This window comes from Cucurbita pepo, chromosome 18, assembly GCF_057944985.1.
Source record: "Cucurbita pepo subsp. pepo isolate OVF chromosome 18, ASM5794498v1, whole genome shotgun sequence".
NCBI classification, from domain to species: Eukaryota; Viridiplantae; Streptophyta; class Magnoliopsida; order Cucurbitales; family Cucurbitaceae; genus Cucurbita; species Cucurbita pepo.
This window is the reverse complement of record NC_141815.1, coordinates 10,345,485-10,367,772: the sequence shown is the minus strand read 5'-3', so window position 1 is coordinate 10,367,772 and position 22,288 is coordinate 10,345,485. Positions and strand designations below refer to the sequence as shown.

The window sequence follows — 22,288 nt, the reverse complement described above, 5'->3', positions numbered from 1 at the left end:
ACGCTAAGGTCCCTAAGCAATCACTTAGTGTAAAGAAAGTATGATACGAAAAGATATAGGGCTCAAGTAGTTTTTTCAAGTGCGGGAGAGGAATGTTAGTTTCGACACAAATATAAAATATAAAAATAAAAATAAACTTACAAATTTAAAGAGTATGATATATAAATACATATCTATAAATTCACCATTTTTAAATTGAGACTTAAATAGAGCCATATTGTCACTTGCTGCATTTGCAATTAGTTTGAATTTATCTTGCCATCAATGCAGTGGCCCAAGAATAATGATAAGAATCTGACACACGGTTCAACTTGGTGGATTAAGCTAACACATTCACAATTAGGTAAATCATAAATGAAGGTTTTTAATACCCCAACATACCGATGAAACTCCATATTAAAGCCTCTCAAGTTCACATTAAATTCCTGCGCTTTTTTCATTTAAAGACATCAGTATATGCTTCAAAAATGAAAAAAAAAACCAACAAAGCCCAAACCAAACCATGGATTAATGCCTCATGTGAACTGGAACCACGTCCAAAAGATCCTTTGTTTTCATCCTAGTTGATCCAAGCTGCATCAGTTCAGCTTGATGTGACTTAGTCTCTTGTGATAACAGTTCATACTTCTGGAGTATAAACTTCAAAACATTTCCCTTTCTTCTTTAAGAATGTGATACAAAAGTCAAACAATCACTCATCAGCAGATAGCCACACATTTTCAACCAAAACTATTTCACTGACCATCTAACAATTCACAATTAAGATTCTATCCAGCATGCTTGTCTCAATTTCAACCATACACCTTTTGTGAAGAGAAAGATGAATAAGAAATGTAAGGAGATCGAGCTCCATACAAGGCAGTTTAGTTTTGAGTGAGAATTCCCTACATAGTAAAAAGACAAGTTACCCTGATTTGCCTATTCAGCTGGGTGATGCAAGTTCCACTTTTCTCACAACCACGTCGCCTTGGCAACCGATTGTGTACGACACATTTAATCCATCTACAAGTAGGTGATAGACAACGCTCTTAGAAGAACTTTGGGAAGTTCCACTAGGAAGTGTTTCATCTAGGTGACCATCTGAATCTGAACTACCATCGGACAACTCATGTCCTCTTGTAGTCGTAAGGTAGGATTCATGAGGTTGACTACGTTGTGATAATGATCGAATATCCCATGAAAGCACCTGCTTCACAAAGTTTTTCAACTCATCTGCCGATGCATAAAGCGATTTCTTTTCCTGAAACAAGAAAATTATGATACATGAGAAATTATGAGCACTTGTGAGCACTAGCTCTTTGTAAGGTGGAGTTTCATAAAAATGGTAATCAGACTACAAAGCAGCTCTCTCTCTCTCTCTCAATATTCATAATGTAAATTTCCAGAGGCATAGTTTTCTTAAGGAATTCAGACTCTGTGCGCTACAACACCACCAGGAGATATCAAGGGTTTTCACTTTTCTTTTTATTAAGCTTTGCATCAAAAGCACCAACCTCAGGCTGATTATCACCCAAAACTCCAGTAACGTCTTTTAAGGCATAAAATATAATAGCTTGAAAGGTCCCTTTTGTTTGATACCAATGAAACCAAAGAAACCATACTGTTTTTTTCCTCTCACGTGCAAAAAAAAAAAAAAAAAAAAAAAAAAAGTGAATATTTTTGGCATATTGTTGAGGTGCGCAAGTTGGCCCAAACACTCGTGGTTATATAAAAAACAACATCAATAATAATTAATTAATTAATTTTTAAAAAAGGAACTCACTATTAGTGGCCAACACTCCGATAGAGAAGGAGTAAATTCCTCAGAGAAGCAAATGGATGCAACAGACAATACATTTTCCCCCTGTGTTTGCGTCAATAAGATGTTAGATTGCCAAGAAGAATGTATAAAAACATATTACATGGTTATAGAGTATCATGCCTCCAACAATGAAAGTAGCAGTAGCACCAAATAACATATGGAAAGTTGAATTTCTTAAGTTATTTGCTCGCAACTAGTTATATCACATATGGCACGCATATGAGAAGAGATTGTCCACATTTTGAAGTTGAAAAGCACAACACATACACACAAAGAATGATTTGAAAGGATGAATAGTAACAACATTAGCATCAAGGAAAGAAGTACCGTTAACCACTTAGGGACTGTTGCATCTTGGATACTGTCACAGTACGGTAGGTAAGGTTTAACATCAAGTACTGGCTGTAACAAAATTCGAACAAAGCAAGAAATCAAAACAATCATTAATACAAGAAGTAATGACTAAATTCAAGATTACACCTTTATCGCTGGTGGAAAAAAATGAAACAAACCCTTACCGTTCCATCAACAAGATCGGCACCAGAGAGTAGAATTTGATGTCCCTGGATAGCCTCCACCTGAAGTGGTACAGCAGATTTTTTAATCTTAGAGTTAATATTCCCCCATTTATCTATTGCATTTGAATGTTGTTCAACAATTTCAACTGTAAGCTTGTAACCATAAATTTCTAATGCAAAATGAAACTGAAACAGCCTAACCATACAAAAACACATTGGACCAGTTCATGTGACAGTGAAACCTCTCTAGAATTCATTTGGGGGGGGGGGGGGGGGGGGGGGGGGGGGGGGGGGGGGACATATTTTCATCAATGTGATGAATGATGGCCTTCTCCATCAACTTGCAAGATACATTGACAGCAATAAAAAATGTTATCTTACCTTTGCAATGGTGATTCCAATTGGGCATGGTCTATGCGGGGATCTCGTAGCAAAGATTCCTACTTTTTCGCCTTTCAACCTCGGTACTTTAACCTACCATTGAGCTGTCCTTTTATGGGATTTTAGGGAATTATAAGAATAATAGAAATGTGAATTCAATATTTAAGGATCATCAACAAATGAAGAAGCGTACTTTTGCCTTGAATTTTGATTTGGATGGATCCTTCCACAACTTGTCAAGATTTGTGTTTAAATGAAAGACATATATGACCCAGCAATGGGAATATTCTCCAAGACCTTCAATGGAAGCTGGAGGAATGCGAGAAGAAAACACCAACCTTGCCCTCGCAAGAGGTACCACTAAAGATTGCCTCGGAGTCCCATTCCTTAAGAAAAATAAAAAAAATAAAAAAAAAAGCAACAAAGCTTAATTTCTACAGCGCTAGCTGAAGAATACGGCTGTAACTAGTTTTGTGAACAGAACTATGAGAAAACAACAACCCAATAATTGATGTTTAGACTACCAGATATGCAATCTAAAACTAACCTAGTAGAGAAGGATGATTGGATTGTACCAATTGGTGCCATGGGATACAAAGTACACTCCACGCTATCAGACTTCGGTTCCGAAACTGCTTTCCTTAAAGCCTACAAACAGGGAAGGAAAAAAAAAATCAAAATATCAATAACAACATTGGAGTCAGGAACATGAAGCGATGCAGAGGAGCAAATATGAAACACCTGCTGTGCCCGTATTCGGCCTTGTCTCTCGGCGATGGTTTTCTTTAAAGAAGCTGCCAGAGAAGCCTCAAGCTCTCGGACTTTGGAACCCAACTCTCTCGACTTCTTCGTCACGAAATAAACTGGAGAAACCCACAAAAACACGACCTGTGAGAATCACGTAGTAAATCGGAGAAATTGAGAGAGAGGACATAAAGGATCTTAAAAGTTATCGAAGTTTTACGAGATAGGATGGCGGAGGCGGATACAAACGCCAATGTGACGGTCATGGCAGCCGTCGACGATCTCGATACCGCGGCGTAGGCCATTTCGACTTCAGAGTCGGGAAGTAGCTTCAGCGTTCAGGCGAACTGGATCCGGCAGCTTGAGGCTTGACCAGTTCCCGGCTTTTGGGGTTTTATACTTAGTTCTTCAGGGTTTTGGGATTTTACTTCGGCGTTTCAAAGGAAAAATATTTAGGTTAAATTATACGGTCAATAAATTTTTAAAATTTTTAAATTTTCACATCTCTATTTATTATAAAATTAAAAATATATTTTTAAAGTTTAATAAATTATCTTATATGTTTCCATTTTGCATTTATTATGTATAAATTTCAAAGTTTTACATTGGTATTTTAATTGACGTTTAATCAAAGTTTTTATCTTATAATTTAATTTAAAAAATATATATGTCGGAGTAAAATAAATTTTTTTCTTTTTATTCTTAATATTTGAGACGACACGTGGAGGACTATTTATCCAATTGTGAACCGGTTCAGTTATGCTTCCATAGAACAGGACAAGCTATATCCATCCCGCGTTGTCGGTTCAAAGTCAACACGACCGTGCTCAGCTCACCTCTCCAGTCTCTCGTCAATCTCCCGCCTGCATCAGACCATCAAATTGCAGTCCTTGCCAGTGCGGCTGTTTAGGTACTAAACCATTCAACTGCTTCTCGCTTACTTCCTATGTCTTTGTTCTTCTTCGACTCCTTCCTAAGTTGACTTCACTTTCTCCCACCACAAAGCTTCCAGAAGATGGGGAAATCAGTGGGGGCTGTTCTAATTTCCTTTCTCTTCCTGATCTCCGTTTTCAGTATTGCGGCCCCAGGATTTGGAAACACTTTCACCTCTATATTCAATTTCTTGACTCCAAAATTCTCCTCCAATTTCCGCGGCTTTGCACCAAGGTGGGTAATTCTTGTTTTTATCCCTTTTTCTTTTACGCCCACAATTGAAGATATCCAACACGGATGAAATTTTTGCGTACTGTTTTGAGCCGAATTTGTATTATCCCTGTTGTCTGTTTATTCTTTGATTTGAGCTAAGTGTTCGATAAAATGCGCAAATGAGAACTTTTTATGGTCAATGTGTGGTGCAGAGTATTAGTAAGAGGGCATTCGCATATAGCTTCGGTCGTTAGAAGTTTGAAAATGGACACAGGGAATTATATAGAGGGGCCCTTGCTAGAGGAGTTTACATTTCCTGCCAATTCTGTTCCTTTCGACAACTGCCACGCTTCTACAATTGTGGAGGTTTGAGTTGATGGAGAAACTTCCTTTTGTCTTATAATACTTGGGTCCTTGATTTTGTTAGGGGAGAATATGAGTGTTTTCTCTCTTCATAGAGCAGGTTGATAAAGATCATTACTTGGTTGCATATTTTGGGGGTACATTCGAGGGCGCACCGGATGTGAAGATTTGGTTGCAGACATATAAGGTAAACAACCCAACTGCATCACTCCCCAACAATGAAAGCTTACTAAAAACATAGTGAGTAAACAAGCATAATTTTCGAAAAGAAAACCAAGAACAAGAAGGTATCTAATTTCTTCCTTGAACTTTGATCTCATCTGAGTTATGATATGCTTGCCGATGTGCTGTCTCAAATGATACTAGTACAAAAGTGACTCTACTTTCTTGCCTTTGTTTATGTCAAATTAGGCTGTTGGCCCTTTTATCCTTATTATTCAGTGGTTTAGAAGAGGTTTATATTACTTTTAACTTGCAGAACGGGTCCTGGCACTCGCCAATTGTGGCTGATGAGCAGCCTGAAGTTCCAATGTGGAACCCTGTCTTGTTCAAACTTCCATCAGATGAGCTGCTTCTGTTTTATAGAGTGGGACAGGACGTTCAAAGGTATGTTTTTTCAAATCTTATAATGGTTTACTGAATTAACAACTCTATTCAAGCTAATTAATCTGATCATAATTCGTAGAAAGTTGATATGCTTAAGTTAATTGGTTTTGTAAATTAGTTTTCTCTGAAAAGGGCCTTAATACCTTTTCCTTGAAATCTCTCGGCACTTTTTTTGACTGGTCGACTCGAGTCCCCAATGACCAACTGTCTAACATATTGAAAACTTGAACCCTTCTGCTTCCTGTCTGTTTTATTCTATCTTGTGCTGATTGAGACAACAATCAGATGGAGTGGGTGCATGAAGCGGTCATATGACAAAGGTGTTACTTGGACAGCAAGAGAACAGCTTCCCCCTGGTATCTTAGGACCAATAAAGAATAAGGTATACTTTATGTGCTCATATGTATCTACCATTCAATAAACTGTTTTTGTGAGATCCCACATCGGTTGGAGAAGGAAACAAAGTATTCTTTACAAGGGTGTGGAAACCTCTCCCTAGTAGACACGTTTAAAAACCTTGAGGGGAACTCCGAAAGAGAAAGCCCTGATGAATCTGCTTTTCTTTGTTATGTTGTAGCCAATCTTGCTGGAAAATGGGGTTTTGCTCTGTGGATCTTCAGTTGAAAGTTGGAATTCTTGGGGTGCATGGATGGAGGTTCTTATGAATAGTTCTTTAGTTTTGACTTGTCCTAAAATCTGGAAAATGTGGCTGACATGTCAATATAACAGGTCACATCTGATTCAGGTAGATCATGGAGAAAGTTTGGGCCAATATACATGGAAAATCGATCTCTCAGTGTCATTCAACCAGTTCCTTACCAGACTGCAAATGGAAATCTGCGTGTTTTACTTCGATCCTTCACAGGTATCGGTAGTATTTGTATGTCAGAATCCACTGATGGTGGTCACAACTGGAGCTATGCAAAACCTACAAATCTTCCTAATCCAAACTCAGGTAACATGGCTGAGCTACAAGCATTACCTGAAAGTATCTGCATCCATGAACGTCTAAAGGAAATGATCATAATTGTGAGCATCTTCATTATGAAATTGAATTACTTCCCAGATTTAGAAATTTCTGATCTCATAGGAGTTTCATTCATACTGTCACTAGTAGAGATGACTGATTTTACTACTTCCTAGATTTCAACATCTCTGCTCGTTATCCCTTACGATCATCTTTGACTATGCATTGTATCAATAGGTATTGATGGGGTCAAACTGAGGGATGGTTGTTTATTACTTGTTTATAACACCGTCTCGAGGGGTGTGCTTAAGGTCGGTCTGTCTATGGACGATGGTGATTCATGGCTAGATGTTATGACCTTGGAGGACGAGACAGGAAAGGAATTTTCATATCCAGCGGTCATTGAGGCTAGCGATGGCTCAGTTCACATCACATACACATACAAGAGAAAGCAGATTAAGGTACGAAGGTTGATATCTAATCTAAAAGATACAATTTCCGGAGACTAACCCCATTATCATTTTTTCCTGGGCAGCATGTTGTCTTCAAACTGAAAATGCATAGGAATCACTAACGATGATAACTAAGAAAGCAAAGCTCTCCCTCTGTTTGTAAGCGATGGCGAGCAAGGCGGCATCCAAACTCTCCAATCTTGGAATCAAATGCTGACTTACGGCGAATCATTTGTACATTCGGGTGAATATGATTGCTTTTCCTACGTAGTATTCATCAAGATGACTCTGACTGAGCTTATGCATTAACTTTGGAAGTCGGGTTGGGGGGTTGAGAACGGATGTAGTTGTATCAGTTAAGACATGTTTGAATGAATGAATAAAATATGAATCTGACTTGCCCATATCTGCATAGAATAAGTTTATGATGTTATTCTTATAAAATCTGTAAAATATTCCTTGGGAATCTTCCAGTTCGTTGAATGCTGATAATGATAGCCATTGATCCACTTGTTAAACCCAAATTGGTTAGCCCAAAACTCATACTTCCATAGGCCTTATGTAGGATTCTGATAGTAACTGCGCCCACTTCAGGATGCACTCTAATATTTATAAGCATAACAGGAAGCATAGTGATGGTGATTAAGTTTGAGTATTAACGATGTAACTGCTCATGCTCAAGCCTTAGCCGATATTGTCCTCTTTAGGGAGCAAATATTGTCCTTTTTGGATTTTTCCTTTCGGGCTTCCCTTCAAAGCTTTTAAAACACGTCTGTTTGGGGAGAGGTTTGCACACCCTTATAAAAAAATGTTTCATTCTCCTCCCCAATCGATTTGGGATCTCACAATTCACCTCCCTTCGGGGTCCAGCGTCCTCATTGGCACTCGTTCCCTTCTCCAATCGATATGAGACCCCCAATCCACCCTCCCCCCTCCTTCGGGGTCCTGACACACCGTCTTGTGTCCACCCCCTTCGGAGCTCAGCCTCCTCGCTGACATTTCGCTTGGTGTCAGGCTCTGGTATCATTTGTAACAGTCCAAGCCCACCTAATGTCCCTTTGAGCTTCCTCTTTCGGACTTTTTCTTAAGGTTTTTAAAACGCATCTACTAGGAAGAATGTTTCGTTCTCCTCTTCGACCAATGTGGTATCTTTTAGATTAATTAAGTTGTAGGCAATAAAGTGAAAAGTGGAGAATGGAGTGTTGACAAAAGTGACAACTTTGACTTGTACAATGTTTCTGGAAAGCAGCTTTTTGGGCGGTTGTTCCGCAGACGCATGTTTCCGTTTCAGCTTTCCTCTTTTGTTTGGTACAAATAAGGCTTTCCGTTGGCAGCTTTTGTGGGGTTTTTATGGGGCGTCCTCTGCTTTTCTTCAACTTTATTGCTCTCTACCTTTACAGTTTACACCCCCTGAGTATCAGAATCCCTTCGTAGACGAGAAAACAAACCAACAAACAAACAAACCCATGCCAACTGCCCAGCCACTGTCTCCTCTAATTCCCCTTCCATTCCCTACACCCACATGACAGCCCACATGACAGCTTAAGCTTAAACTCACCGCTACCCGATATTATCCTCTTTAGCCTTTCTCTTTCGGGCTTTCCCTCAAGGTTTTAAAACACATCTGATATGGAGGGAGAGAAAAATATTCCGTTTCCTTCTCCAACCGATATAGGATCTCACACTTTAGGACTCTACAATGTTATTCTTTTCATATAAATCTTGACATTAAAGTTGTAATGAAATGAGTCTGAAGACTTCACACTCAAGGGTCTTAGGTAATAGGTAAGCATGTCTGTCTTATTGCAAATGCATCTAAAAAAAGCATGATATTGGTTAACTTTATAGACCCTTTTGCATATCTGTGCCACCTTTTGAAACTTGCGTTGGAAGTATAATAGATTATTATGATCCACAAACCAAGTTGTCCATGCCATTATGGTTGATTAATAAAGTAGTTTAGTCAATTCTTATACCAAATGGGTCCATATATATTCTTTTTTTCAAATTTTTTTTACCTCGAAGAAGCTAAGGTATAAAAAATTCTAAAGAGCTCGTTGCTACATGATCGATCGGTCTCCTTTATGGTGATCTCAAAGGCAACATGGGTTAGCTTTATTCTAAAACAATAGAAAGGTGAGAGAAAAGGGCACATGCTTTGGATGCAAGAAGCCACCAAAAAACCTTTTGACCTTGATAGATTAAATTACCAAATTGCCCTCCAAACTATTTACCAAAAGGCAAAGGCTAAGGTGGGGTTTTATTGGTGAAAAAGAGTTTAGGTTTGATTGATGGGTCCTCTATTTTATGTCATCATATTTCATTATAAATCTTGGGAAGCAATCTTTTAGCTATCAATCCATCACCCTTTGGAAAGCTATGGATTATAAATTTATAGAAACTAACGTGGGGGGTAGTTTGTGTCTTTTTGTTTCATTTTATGGGTAAAAATCAAAACTTTTTTCCCAACACAATAATTTATTTATAAATTAAAGATGCCTTTATGAAGAGGAATTCAAACGGCAAAGTTAAAATGATTGTTTTTTTTTTTTTTTTTAAAGAAAGAAAAAAGAGGACTTTTTTTGTTATTTTCTTGTGTGCAAATAGATTCTTCTTCCTAATTATTATAAATAATAATCATTTTAAAATGTAAATAGTAAAATAACAAAAAGGGGTCGTGAATAATTGAAAAGCAAAGAGGCCCATAATTTAAAGGAAAAAGGAGAGAAAGGGAGGAGTAGAGAAGAGGCAAAAGCAACGTAGAATTTGAAAAAGAAAAAAAAAAAAACATGCCAAAAGCCACATGATGACCGAAAAAGGGGAAGCAAAGGGAGGTGAGGGCGTGCGCTACCAAAAGCCGACGCCATCATTATCAACTATGCTTACTCTTCCAATCTCCTCGGATGTCCTTAATATATTGCTTGATGTCTAATTTTGATACCATTTGTAACAGTTCAAACCTATCGGTCATTGATATTATTCACTTTGACCCGTTATGTATTATTACCAGCCTCACATGTCACAATGACCCTCACAATGATATAAGTAATTGGATGGAGATTGAGATGAGATGGGTTTTGGGTCAAAGTCAAAGTCAAAGTGATGAATTGGGTGGAGAATTGAGTGTGGCAGGTCAGGTTGACCAAGTCAAACCGTGGGATTAACCATATGGCAGGGCACGATTCATGAACCCAACCCTAAGGACTAAGGAGGAGAACATTGAAATGGTTCGGTTTACAAGTGGTTTTAGTTTGTCAAACCTAATTAATTCCCTTTCACACCCTCTTTCCTCTCCACGACCCAGATCCACTTAGATATTGTCTTCTTTCGGGTTTCCATCTCGAGCTTCCTCTCAAAACTTTAAAACGTGTTAGAGGAAGGTTTTCATACCCTTATAAATGATAGTTTGTTCTTCTCCCCAATCAATGCATAAAAAAAAAAAAGGGTAAGAAAATCTAAATTAGTGGACCAAAACAAAAGCTTCAGCCATACATCTCATCTGATAATAAAGATTTAATTAATATTTCTTTTTATAGTAAGAATCATGTGAACCATAAGATTGGTACCGGTTGTTACCACCTCCAGTGCAACAAGTTAGCTGCCATAATAAATATTAACTAGTTACTAATTATACCAATAAAATGCGCTTTCATTTTTAGGGGTGCCTTAGTAATATGAATTTTATAGTTTTAACGTGTTGAAAAGAAACGTACACAAAACTGTGATATCCTACCTCAGTTGTAGATGGGAACAAAACATTTCTTATAAAAGTGTATTCATGACAGATACATTTTAAAACGGAAAGTTCGAAAGGAGACAATATCTACTAGTTGTCACAAATGGTATCAAATTCAACATTGGATGTGTGACAAGGAGGATAGGTTTGGAGGGTAAATCTGTCATTTGAGGGGGTGAAAAGACAGAGAGAGAGGGGGGATCTAATCATCTAAATGAGACCTTTTGGGGAGGTGGGATTTTAACTTATTAAAATTACATTAATTAATTATATAAAAGTTAAATGTGGAGAAACAGACAGACAAGATGGGGAAATGAAAGGGAAATGGAACAGATTTTTTTTTTTTTTTTTTTTTTTTTAAAAATAAAATTTCCTTCCTCATTTATTTCTATTTCTATTTCGATTTCGATTTCGATTTCGATTTGGATTCTGAAAGTGAGCATTTGTCTTACTTCTCACCACCTTCCAAACCTCACCGGAATTGTTTTTTAATTTCCTTTTTGGTGCTAACCTCTGAATTCTCAGTCCCTCATCCTCCTCCACCCCCACTACCTGGATTGGAACATCGTATTGAAACAGAGACGTGTGTGAAGCTTTTGTGGTTTTCAATGGTGGATTGAAGAAAGAGAATTCCAGATTTTTTCCTGTCAAATTTGTTCACGTTTTTTATTGGTTGAAACAGAAAAAGGAGGGTCTTTTGGGTTTCGATTCTGGAAATGAGAGCTGGGCTTAGTACGATCCTGCAAACTCTGACGTCGGAGGCGGCTACTGTTTTGAACCAGTCAATTGCCGACGCGGGTCGACGTAACCATGGCCAGACCACGCCGGTTCATGTCGCTGCGACTCTGTTGGCTTCCCCAACTGGGTTTCTTCGCCAGGCTTGCATCAAGTCTCATCCCAATTCTTCGCACCCACTTCAGTGCAGAGCTCTTGAGCTCTGTTTCAGCGTCGCTCTCGAACGCCTACCTACGGCCCAAAACGTGTCCTCTGCCTCTGAACCACCAATCTCCAATGCGCTAATGGCAGCTCTTAAACGCGCACAAGCTCACCAACGCCGTGGCTCTTCTGAATTGCAGCAACAACCTATGTTAGCGGTGAAGGTTGAGTTCGAGCAGCTTGTTATTTCCATTCTCGATGATCCAAGCGTGAGTAGAATTATGCGGGAGGCGAGCTTTTCGAGCCCTGCTGTAAAGGCTACGATTGAACGATCTTTGAATTCGTCGACATCTGTGGTGAATTTATCCCCTATTGGATTAGGTTGCCACGCTTCCCCGACGCCTCATCGGAATCTTTATTTGAATCCACGGTTGCATCAGGGAAGCGTTAACCAATTGGAACAGCCGAGAGGGGAGGAAGTGAAACGAATCGTGGATGTATTGCTCAGGCCGACCAAGAGAAATCCAATCGTAGTTGGGGATTCGGAAACAGATGCAATGATTGAGGAATTTTTTAGGCGAATTAATAAGAAAGAACTGACTGAAGGGCCGCTTGAAAATGCTGAGATTATCCATTTGGAGAAGGAGCTTGCATCAGATGGAGCACAAATACCCACAAAACTTGAAGAATTGGAAGATTTGTTAGCGACCCGAATAGCCAATTTGAGTTCTGGGAGCATAATTCTTGACTTGGGGAATCTACAATGGTTGATTGAGCAGCCGGCGAGTTCTGTAGCCCCAGGTTCCGGCATGTTAGTGCAGCCCGTTGTATCCGAGGCTGGCCGTGCTGCCGTTCAGAAGATTGGAAAGCTATTGACAAGGTTCAGTGAGGAAACTGCCGGCCGGCTGTGGCTGATAGGAACCGCTACTTGTGAGACCTTCTTGAGATGCCAAATCTATCATCCTTCCATCGAAAGTGATTGGGATTTACATGTTGTCCCCGTTGTGGCTAAAGCCCTTCGCTCTGGGTTATATCCAAGGTACTTTTGGATTCTCATCCTTTTCATTTCATCCATCTCCACCTTATGGATCGTTAAGCTCAAAGTCATTTGCTTGATCTTTAAGAACTTTTGGGTCATTGCAGAAATCAAGTATACAGCCCTTAGAAACGTTTCTATGCTTATTTTAATCGTTCATGATTGATTTCTTTTGTTGTTCTTTGTTGGGTATTGAGTGTTTTTGTTGTTCTTGTTCATTTAGGCTTGGAACAATGGAGATTCTAGGCAGTTCAATCGAATCCTTGTCCCCAATGAAGTTCTTTCCAACGCCTCCCATTAGCCAACTAAGACATGAATCTGAGACTCTAAATGATGATCCAAGAACAACTTGCTGCCCACAGTGTATGCAGAAGTATGAACAAGAACTACAAAAACTCATGAACGAGGAGTCTGAGAAATCTCCATCAGGAGTCAAAACAGACAGCAATCACCCTCCACTGCCACACTGGCTGCAAAAGGCTAAAGCTGATGCTCCTAATGCTGAACCAGTTGATTCGAAACAGGTAGCTTTGGATCGAATTTAACCGAAACTCGATTCGTTTTTGTGAAATCAAGTCGAGCTTAACTATGTTTGTGTTTTGTTGCAGAGCAAGGACCAGGAATTGATGGTAAAGCAGAGGAATCAAGAACTACAAAAGAAATGGAATAATACATGCTTGAACCTTCATCCCAATTTCCATCAACCAAAATTTTTAAGTTCTACAGGAAATATGTCAATAATGGGTTTATATAATCAAAACTTGCTCAAGAGCCAGCCTTGTCAGCCAAGGTTAGAAGTGAATAGAAGCCTTGGGAGAACTCTTCAGCTGAATATGAATCCACAACTCAACCAGCCATCTGACTACAGCTCAATACGAACAGACTTGATTCTTGGGCAAACTCATAAACACTGCACCAAAGAATTTTTGGGCCAAAATCATAAATCATCCAGACCAGAGATGAGTGCCAAACTTCTAGGCATAACAGATGTTGATTCATACAAGAAGATCCTTAAAGTTCTAACGGAGAAGGTTTGGTGGCAGGGAGATGCAGCTTCTGCTGTGGCTAACACAATAACTCAACGCGAATTGGGCAGCAGGAAACGTCAAGGTGCTGGATCAAAAGGAGACATTTGGCTATTATTTGCGGGGCCTGACAAAGTTGGCAAGCAGAAAATGGCATCAGCTCTTTCAGAACTGGTATCTGGGTCCATCCTGGTTACTATTTGTGTTGGTACACAACGAAGTGGTAGAGGATTGGACAACAATTTTCGCGGTAGAACACCGTTAGATCAAATTTCAGAGGCTGTTAGGAAGAATCCATTTTCAGTGATAGTTCTTGAGGACATTGATGAAGCAGATATTATATTTCGTGGGAGTATAAAACGGACAATAGAAAGTGGTAGGCTCATTGATTCCCATGGTCGAGAAATCAGCCTTGGTAATGTTATTTTCATCCTTACAACTGATCGGCTACAGGATGATCTAAATTACTCGTCCCATCACAAATCTCTTAGTGAAAAGGAGCCTGCAAATTTAGCTAGTGAAAGTTGGCAATTGAGGTTATCTCTGTCTGAAAAGCTGCTAAAACGTCGAGGGAATTGGCTTTCCAATGAAGAAAGGTTCACAAAAACCAGGAAAGCAACAATTCCTAGTCTGTTTTTTGATTTGAATGAGGCTGCCAATGCAGAGGACGACACTGCAGACGGATCACACAATTCAAGCGACCTCACAATTGATCATGAAGATGAATCTAGCCTAAGCAGGATGGAATCAACCACAGCTTCACCTGCATTACGCGAGCTTCAGGATATCGTCGACGACGCCATTGTTTTCAAGCCAATCAACTTCAACCATATAACCCGCCACATTAAAACTTCTATCCATGAAAAATTCTCCACCATTATTGGAGAGGGAGTCTCAATCGAGGTACAAGACCATGCTCTTCAAAAAATATTAGCTGGGGTATGGTTTGGCGACACTGGTTTAGAAGAATGGGCAGAGAAAGCATTGATTCCTAGCTTCAACCATCTCAAGGCTTGCATTCCAAAAACAGCCGGCAGTATGCAAGACAAGTCAGTAGTCGTTACTCTCGAACTAGACCGTGAATCAGGCAGTCGAAGCCGAGGAGATCGGCTGCCTAGTAACATCAGAGTAGTTACAGCAGTAGATGGGTTATGAGAATAGGGTGGAGGTAACATAAAATGTTGTATATATGCATATATAGTTTGCCCCTAAGGCTGGGGGAGGGGAGTTGTTTTAATTTGACAGCATCTAGATATGCCTGAAACAAATAGTTGGTAAGCAAGAAATTGGTTTTTGAGTATTGTCGATAAACAGAAAGCAGTATGTTGGTTGATAGAACAGGAATGACAAAGGAAACAATGTCTTGTAATTTCTTGTCTCCTTGGAATTATTTGATTCAATTGCCTTCACCTTCACCTCCATATTCATATGTATACAAGTGAATAGCTTAGCAGGGTCATGGGAGACACTATCTTAATTTTCATCCTCCCGTTCGTGAGTGAGTGTTAATGTGAGATCCCACATCGCTTAGAGAGGGAAACGAAACATTCTTTATAAGGGTGTGGAAATTTCTCATTAGTAGACACATTTTCAAACCGTAAGGCTGATGACAATACGTTATGGATCGAAGCAAACATGCTAGTGGTTGGAATGTTAAAAAAAGGGCATTGTTTATTTGCACGAGCAATGACAAGCTTGCTTGCTTGTCCTTTCTGCCTCAAGACTTTGTAAGGTGGACTTTGGGTTAAAGAAATGAGTATAAGTGGGGTGTCACCGACTCTAAGGCAGGTTCAAAGGGCAAAGAACAAATATAAATATGAAGCTGATGTTGCGTAGCTGTTTCTGAAAGCGGCCATTTGTATGGTTGAAAGGAGGGTAGCTGTTTCTGACAGCGGCCAATTGTATTTTATGGTTGAAAGGGGGGAGAGGTAGGAGAGGTGGGCGGTGGGAGGAGAAAAAGAAAGCGACAGAAACCAGCCGCCGTTCTTTGTGTTTCTTCCGTTTTCCTTTTCATTCGTATCCACACAAAATTAAGCGATTTGGCGTTGCCCATAAAAAGTGTTTGAACAAAGCTCCCCACCTAATGTTCTTACGATATAACTTCGAGATATGAACTGAATCATTGTCTGTTGTATATTAATAAAGCCAGGAGCACCTGAACTGGATACCTTTACAAACTCTTGTATCCACGGCAATGTTGCCATATGTGCATTTTCAGCTACATACTTCGCTGGAAATCAAAACTGAGGATAATTCATAAAGTTGGAAAGTTTTAATCAAAACAAATGACAAAAATGTATGTAATACAAGTTTTCTAGTCCACCAGCAGCCTCATCCCTGCATAGCTCTGTCTCGGCACCGTCTAGTGAAAGAAATCAAGTTTCTGTGGTCAATAAATATCTGCCTGAGGCACTGTACATAATATACTCTCTGGTGAAGTATAACATGCAGCTACGTTTGCAGCAGCTTGTTTAACCATCCAACGAACACAAGTACTGTCTATAAGATCATATTCTAATGAGACTAACTTACTGGTTACGACATTAATGCACGGTTTCTGACGTTGCATCCCTGGCTCATCTAAGCATTGGATTGAAGCAAGCCCCCGTAAGGTCTCCGTAAGGTCCGAAGTACCAGATGATGGAAAAAAGGATGCTCATCTGAAATAGATTTCACCCTTCTTAGAGAGCAATCTAGCTATTTGATAACACTGACTGAAAACTGTTTATCTATCTGGCTCAATGGAAAAGTCAGGTTCGTCGGGTTTTTGTAACTTCGGCAAGTCATCTTTCATTCTCTGAGCGCCTCTCCGTGTGTTTGCAGCAAACCTTGAAGCTAGTAAGGCTACATCCAGAAACATTTTAGCCTGAGATGGATGTGAAACAACAGAGAATCCTTCTCCTCCTTGGCTAGTTCCATCTGCCACTTCTTCTGGTAACGTAAATGATTCCTTCATTAACAGATCTTTTGCCATCATCCTTTTCTTATGGCGACGCCAAGCAGCTTGAATAAAGCAAGCTGCCCATGTTCTCCAATGGTGAGAGTAAAAGCGGAACGTGTGCTGCAATTTTTTACTGTGCAGACGTCTAAATTGGTTGGCCACAAATTTAAGATCTTCGGCGCGGAGTGCAAAAGCTTCGACTTCGTTGAGCGCTCTGACTGTTCTAGTTGAGGAGGGCAAGTTGGTGGTTGATTTTGGAAGCAAAGCCCAAGAAAGTAGTTCCTCCCCACAAAAGTCTCCAGGACGTAATGTTATGGAGTTAAAGAAACCAGAGCGGCCTCCATTTGTGGTAGAGCTCTCCAATCTGCCTCGTATGACAAACAACATCTCTGTCACTGGGTCCCCCTCCCGTACAATATAAGTACCTTCAGTGCTCAAGGAGGAGATCAGGCGTTCACATATTGCATCAAGTAGCTGATCATCCATCTGTGCGAAGAACGGAACCTGCAAAACAGGAGGCGAAAAGTGCTTCAATATACTTAGCGAGTCGAAGATGGCAACTCAATTAGTGTATTTTAAACCACTTTTAACGAATAATCGACCAGGAAGAACTTCTGATTCCTTTTTGTAAGAACCTAGATTATTGTGTGGCTCAATAACACCAGCTGAGAAACAAGAGCTAGTTCAAACTTCTCAGCCTTTGGCTCTGTATAAAAATAAAGAACAAGTATGCAAGAGAATCATACTCGTCGGACAAGATCTAGACATAGGTGGCACTGAATATCACGTCGAAGATCAGCAGGCAAGCTTTGCAAGATGACTTCTTCATCCACTCCTTGAGTTGCTACCCACTTATATTGTACAAAACGTCGAACTCGTCGTTTCAAGTCTTCAGGGAGTTGACGATGTCTCATCCACTCTTCAGTGTCTCTTTGCTTTAGTCTCCATTCTTCACGCCTCACAGTGAGGGATTGCAGATACGTCTACATCAAAAGATATGGTGAGACAAGTAATCAAAGGATTCTGGCCATATAGAGGGCATGTCAAGGAAAGGCAATAAAATCAACCATTTTCGTTCCTTTTATGAACTCAACAATCAAATATGAGAGGAACAAGAATCAGCAAGCAAATATATATATACAAGTTTTTAGTCTAACCTGCATGTTTCCGATAAGATGGGCAAATAATACAAGGCCTACAATGGCAATGAGCACAGCAAACAGTGTCTCACCCATAAAAGTGGTTGTTTCCAAATTCTGTCCATATGAACTGACAAAATAAGCCAGAAGTTATTTAAGTATTTTCAAGAAAAAAAAAAGTGAAGAATTAAAGAACCATCTATTGTAAGACAAGAATGGACCATACAACATGTTGTGCTAGTCTGCCAGCTAACTAGTCAGTGCAGAACCTATGATGAGCGTCCTATACAATTGTCCAAACAATTTGATAACAAGTCCATAGGTTTTCACGTGTTACAAAGTTCACAACAAAAACTTTCAATTAGCAGAAAAAAGCATGTAATCCGTACAATGTTCAAGATCAATTCACGAGTCAAATTCATTCAACAGAAGGCAACTCATTTGCATCTAGAGTTGTAACAGCTCAAGCCCATTGCTAGCAGATATTGTCCTCTTTGGACTTTCCCTCAAGGTTTTAAAACGTGTCTACTAGAGAGAGGTTTCCACACCCTTACAAGGAATGCTTTGTTCTCTTCTCCAGCCAACGTGGGATCTCATAATCCACCTCCCTTGGGGACCCAGCGTCCTCGCTGGCACACTGCCCAGTGTCTGGCTCTGATACCATTTGTAATAACCCAAACCCACCACTAGCAGATATTGTCCTCTTTATGCTTTCCCTTCCAGGCTTTCCCTCAAGTTTTAGAACGCGTTTACCAGGGAGAGGTTTCCACACACTGACAAGGAATGCTTCGTTATTCTCTCCAACCAATGTGGAATCTCACAATAGTAAATGCTAATTTCCATATTCCAATAGTGGTTCATAGCTCCTTTTGAGATCAGAAATAAATCGCTTACATACGTATAGATACTTGAGAACTTTCAAGTCTCCTCTTGGATCACCAGAGATCTTTTTCATGTAAGGGTGGGTAATAAGACAAACTAAACCCGAAAATACTTTATAGTAAAAGCCTTAGGGAAGGGCAGCTTTTACAAGCAAAAGTTGGAGAAGTAAATAACAAGCAACATCATTTGATCCAAATAACGCTTTCCTAACCACAGGGAGAAAACTATAGCCCGGGGAACAATTTCATACGAAATATTTATTGGTTCTACCTCTAAAGGGAAAGAGAGTTCTAGCTGCTACACTTAAGGACACTATACTGAGAAGTTAAATATAAAGAAAAAGGAAATCGTACCTCAGGTTTTGCAAGCCCCACCACAAACAATAGAAGTACTTTTCAATAAAGCTTGAAGAGACGACATTCTTCGACATTGCTTGCCCAAAAATGCCATATTTGAAAATTCCTTTCGGGCCACATTTTTCAAAAACAAGTGTACTATTTGCCCATGTATCGCGGTCACTATGGTTAAATGTATTGCAATCAAAAAAAGTTAGGTTGCATTCCAGTGTATTGTATTCTTTCTTCCTACAAAATGTTTTCCAGCATGACGTATATCTATCAACCGACAGCAAATACCATGCAGCACCTAAAACCTGCCAAAAATCAAAATAAAAGAATACGAATTGGAAATCCCCGCAAAGACGTTTACATATTTATATCTCAGATCGGACAGAGAGATAGAGATGAGAGAGTTACATGGCTAGCCAACATATAGAGTAGAAGATTATAAGCAGCTCCTGCCCAAGCTGTCTTTGTAACAACTCCATTTGCTTTGATGATTTCTGAACTTAATGGGAAAATCAAATACAATCTCGGAATATATTGAAGCAGAACAATAAGTGCAAGAGCATTGTTTTTATGATCCGTTAGACGACTCCTTGTTGCAGGTATGATGAACCAGATGACAATCTGCATGGAAGAGGCAGTTACAAGTCTCTGTCAAAATTCTAAAATCACATATCTCTACATCTAAAGGGGCAACCCCACTTAATTTCCTATTAACTTTTACAATATCCTACGAGTTACTTGACAATCAAATGTAGTAGGGTCAGGTATCCCATGAAAATAGTTGAAGTGCAAAACTCAGAACTTACAAATATCCAAAAAAACAAAAAAGGCTAGTTATTTGATGTAATTTTGAGGCCTAGAGAACGATAGTCGTACAAACAAGTTCATCCACCCTTTGAACATAAAATTCTATATAGACTTCAATAGACCAGATTGAAGATAAATATTAGACCAAGTGGAACTCTAATTGTTAAGAAGCAGGCTGAGAAAGATGTTCTACCACTTTGTTAATGCATCGACACAAGTATGTGATGGTTAGCATGGCCTAAGAAAATTAAAGACACAGTGCACCAAATATAAAGTCAAAGGTTGAGGAATGGAAGTCTGAATGAGGTACCTGAGGGAGAGGCAGGGTGGCAATTAGATCGATGAAAAAATCAGATCTAATATACCTCTTTGCTATCATCTTTGGATCCATCACAAGCTCGCCTCTCCCAAAAACTCGAGAGCTAGGAGCAACATAAGCTGTTCTAAACTTTATAATCATGTGCAGAAGATAGAAAAAATCTGCAACAGTCCGGAAAGAAGTCACAACAATTCGCAATTTCCAGTCTGTCCTCACGCATTGGGATTGCCCATTCCCATTAAAAGCAGGCAAGTAAAGATATAGCGGGTCGACAAAGAGTGCCAATAAGCACGAACATATGAACACTCGGTTCCATTTCAAAACAATTTTGCTACCAGGGTCTAGTATTCTTTTGCTCCATGGTTCATAGTCCTCCGGAAACACCTTAGACTTCTCAGTTTTAAAAGTTTCAGTGAATTTACTTTTGATTCCCCCTAGTCCATTGTCAGGCATTAAGAATGTCGACGACGGAATATAGTATTTTGATGATGACTTATCAAGTTGCATTGCTTCATTGTTGCTGCTTCCAATGGCAGATTCCTTATGCTTTTTGTGATCAGAATAAAACCTGTTGATTTCAGGAACACAAATTGTAGCCATAATAGTTATACAACAGTCTATAAATAATTGCATAGGAACATAGTGATTATATAGTTCCAACACAAGAAATCAAAGTTTTAGAGCTACGCCACACAATCAAAGTTATAGAACTAGTTGAAGTAGCTTACGTTTATCACTCCTACCCAATTGAACTAAGCAAGTAAAAAAGAGACCTAGTATTACAGGCCAGATGATCTTGCAGAGTTCTATTGTTCTCTAACAAAAAAACTTGAGATCCCACCACATTTCTCAACAAGAAAGCAAAACAGGTCCCATAAACTTCAAGATTTCCGTTGTTTCCAATCGACTAACAGATTCAGCTCATCAATAATAAACGCTATCAATATGGTACATTCTAAGAAACAAAGGAAGAAGAAACACCTAACAAGCTTGTCGTTTCCCAATTCCATGCCCATAAACAAAAGATAGAAGCTGAAACGTAAAATCCTCAAAGACCCATCAAAAAAGCAGCCGTATAGTGTCAAATAGAACCCTCCATTTCCTCAGAAGCTATCGGAGAAGCACAGAGAAAGAAAAAGAGAGAGGAAGAGGAGAAACGAGCTAGGTTTGTTTGGTATTGAGGCAATCCGTAATTCAACGAGGAATTAAAGTTGTTTGGTGAGACGATCGGAAGAAGAAATGAAAATATGGGCAAGCCAACCAAAGAGGAATCGAACCATTCAATTATATACCGCCGAAACAACACGTGACTCGACTAGACCATCATTCTGTGGAAGGGAACCACACCGCCTCCAGTTCCTACCAATAACAGTGATTATTTTGGACTTTTATACTCCCCCTCTTGACTCATTTGGTTGAACTTCTTGCAGCTCGCTCAGTCATTTTTTTTGTCATGTGGGTTCTCCTCAATCAGCCACAAACATTCTGCAATGGTCAAATCATTACCTCACATCCTTGGATCTTGCTTCCCTATTTTTAATTTGATGACCCACATAAAGAACACATAATCATCTCTATTTAACAAATCCATTTTAGTATTAAATTTAAGCTAATCATCTACTTAACAATTATTTTGTTAAGTTCGGATCTTAAGAATGATAAATAAAAAAAAAAAACAAAATGGCGAGATCTTAAAGACCATTAGTCTCGCTTCTTTAATTCTTTTTCTGGGTTTTCATTTTTTTAATGAAAAATCTAATTCTAGTTGCGTGCTTTTTCAGACACTATCTATTTTATATTGGCGTAATTTGCATTGAAAAATATCATTCAAGCCGCCATGTGATACTGCTATTTCTCTCCAACAAGACGTTGAATAAATAAGGCCCATTTATATTTCAACAGGCCCAATCCAATCTTCCCCTGAGCCCTTTGGGCCTGTTCTTCAGTATATATATATGTATATATACATATATATATATTGCTCCTTATAATTTTAAAGTTTCAATTTATTTCCTAAATTTTATTAAAACTACGATCTAATAAAATCAACCATGTGAATACAAATAATAATAATAATAATCAACAAATACGTAGTTTCATTATTTTTTTAATTAAATATACATCAACTACGAAGATATTTGATATAATAATATATTTTTTTAGTTCAACTATGTCAGTTTCAATTTTTTTATAATTTATTTA

The 22,288-nt window shown here is 39.1% G+C and overlaps 4 protein-coding genes across 7 annotated transcripts; 2 read left to right on the top strand and 2 right to left on the bottom strand.

The window, feature by feature from the left end:
* Positions 1–635: 635 nt before the first annotated feature.
* LOC111779629 (tRNA-thr(GGU) m(6)t(6)A37 methyltransferase) lies at positions 636–3,844 on the bottom strand. Its single transcript, XM_023659716.2, has 9 exons — positions 3,665–3,844; positions 3,442–3,563; positions 3,248–3,348; positions 2,894–3,086; positions 2,701–2,793; positions 2,320–2,379; positions 2,129–2,203; positions 1,763–1,843; positions 636–1,240 (listed from the first exon to the last, which is right to left on the bottom strand). The coding sequence occupies exons 1-9, from the start codon at positions 3,747–3,749 to the stop codon at positions 923–925; spliced, it is 1,128 nt and encodes a 375-aa protein (XP_023515484.2). The 5' UTR covers positions 3,750–3,844; the 3' UTR covers positions 636–922.
* A 364-nt stretch (positions 3,845–4,208) lies between these two features.
* Positions 4,209–7,159, top strand: LOC111779686 (BNR/Asp-box repeat family protein). Of its 4 annotated transcripts, none has more exons than XM_023659800.2 (10): positions 4,209–4,354; positions 4,519–4,611; positions 4,803–4,956; positions 5,054–5,140; positions 5,432–5,559; positions 5,845–5,941; positions 6,137–6,214; positions 6,289–6,514; positions 6,764–6,987; positions 7,062–7,159. In XM_023659800.2, the coding sequence occupies exons 3-10, from the start codon at positions 4,855–4,857 to the stop codon at positions 7,098–7,100; spliced, it is 981 nt and encodes a 326-aa protein (XP_023515568.2). In that variant the 5' UTR covers positions 4,209–4,354; positions 4,519–4,611; positions 4,803–4,854; the 3' UTR covers positions 7,101–7,159. The 4 variants fall into 4 exon arrangements, with proteins under 4 accessions (XP_023515568.2, XP_023515567.2, XP_023515566.2 ...); XM_023659799.2 differs by having other exon boundaries at positions 4,217–4,354; positions 4,450–4,611; XM_023659798.2 differs by lacking the exon at positions 4,209–4,354 and having other exon boundaries at positions 4,361–4,611.
* Positions 7,160–11,125: 3,966 nt separating this feature from the next.
* Positions 11,126–15,060, top strand: LOC111779619 (protein SUPPRESSOR OF MAX2 1). Its single transcript, XM_023659704.2, has 3 exons — positions 11,126–12,629; positions 12,850–13,150; positions 13,235–15,060. The coding sequence occupies exons 1-3, from the start codon at positions 11,431–11,433 to the stop codon at positions 14,804–14,806; spliced, it is 3,072 nt and encodes a 1,023-aa protein (XP_023515472.2). The 5' UTR covers positions 11,126–11,430; the 3' UTR covers positions 14,807–15,060.
* Positions 15,061–15,761: 701 nt separating this feature from the next.
* LOC111779860 (cyclic nucleotide-gated ion channel 17) lies at positions 15,762–21,443 on the bottom strand. Its single transcript, XM_023660037.2, has 7 exons — positions 21,068–21,443; positions 20,078–20,654; positions 19,369–19,581; positions 18,967–19,265; positions 17,750–17,861; positions 17,339–17,575; positions 15,762–17,096 (listed from the first exon to the last, which is right to left on the bottom strand). Exons 1-7 carry the CDS (start codon positions 21,100–21,102, stop codon positions 16,377–16,379), a joined length of 2,193 nt encoding a protein of 730 aa, XP_023515805.2. The 5' UTR covers positions 21,103–21,443; the 3' UTR covers positions 15,762–16,376.
* Positions 21,444–22,288: the final 845 nt, after the last annotated feature.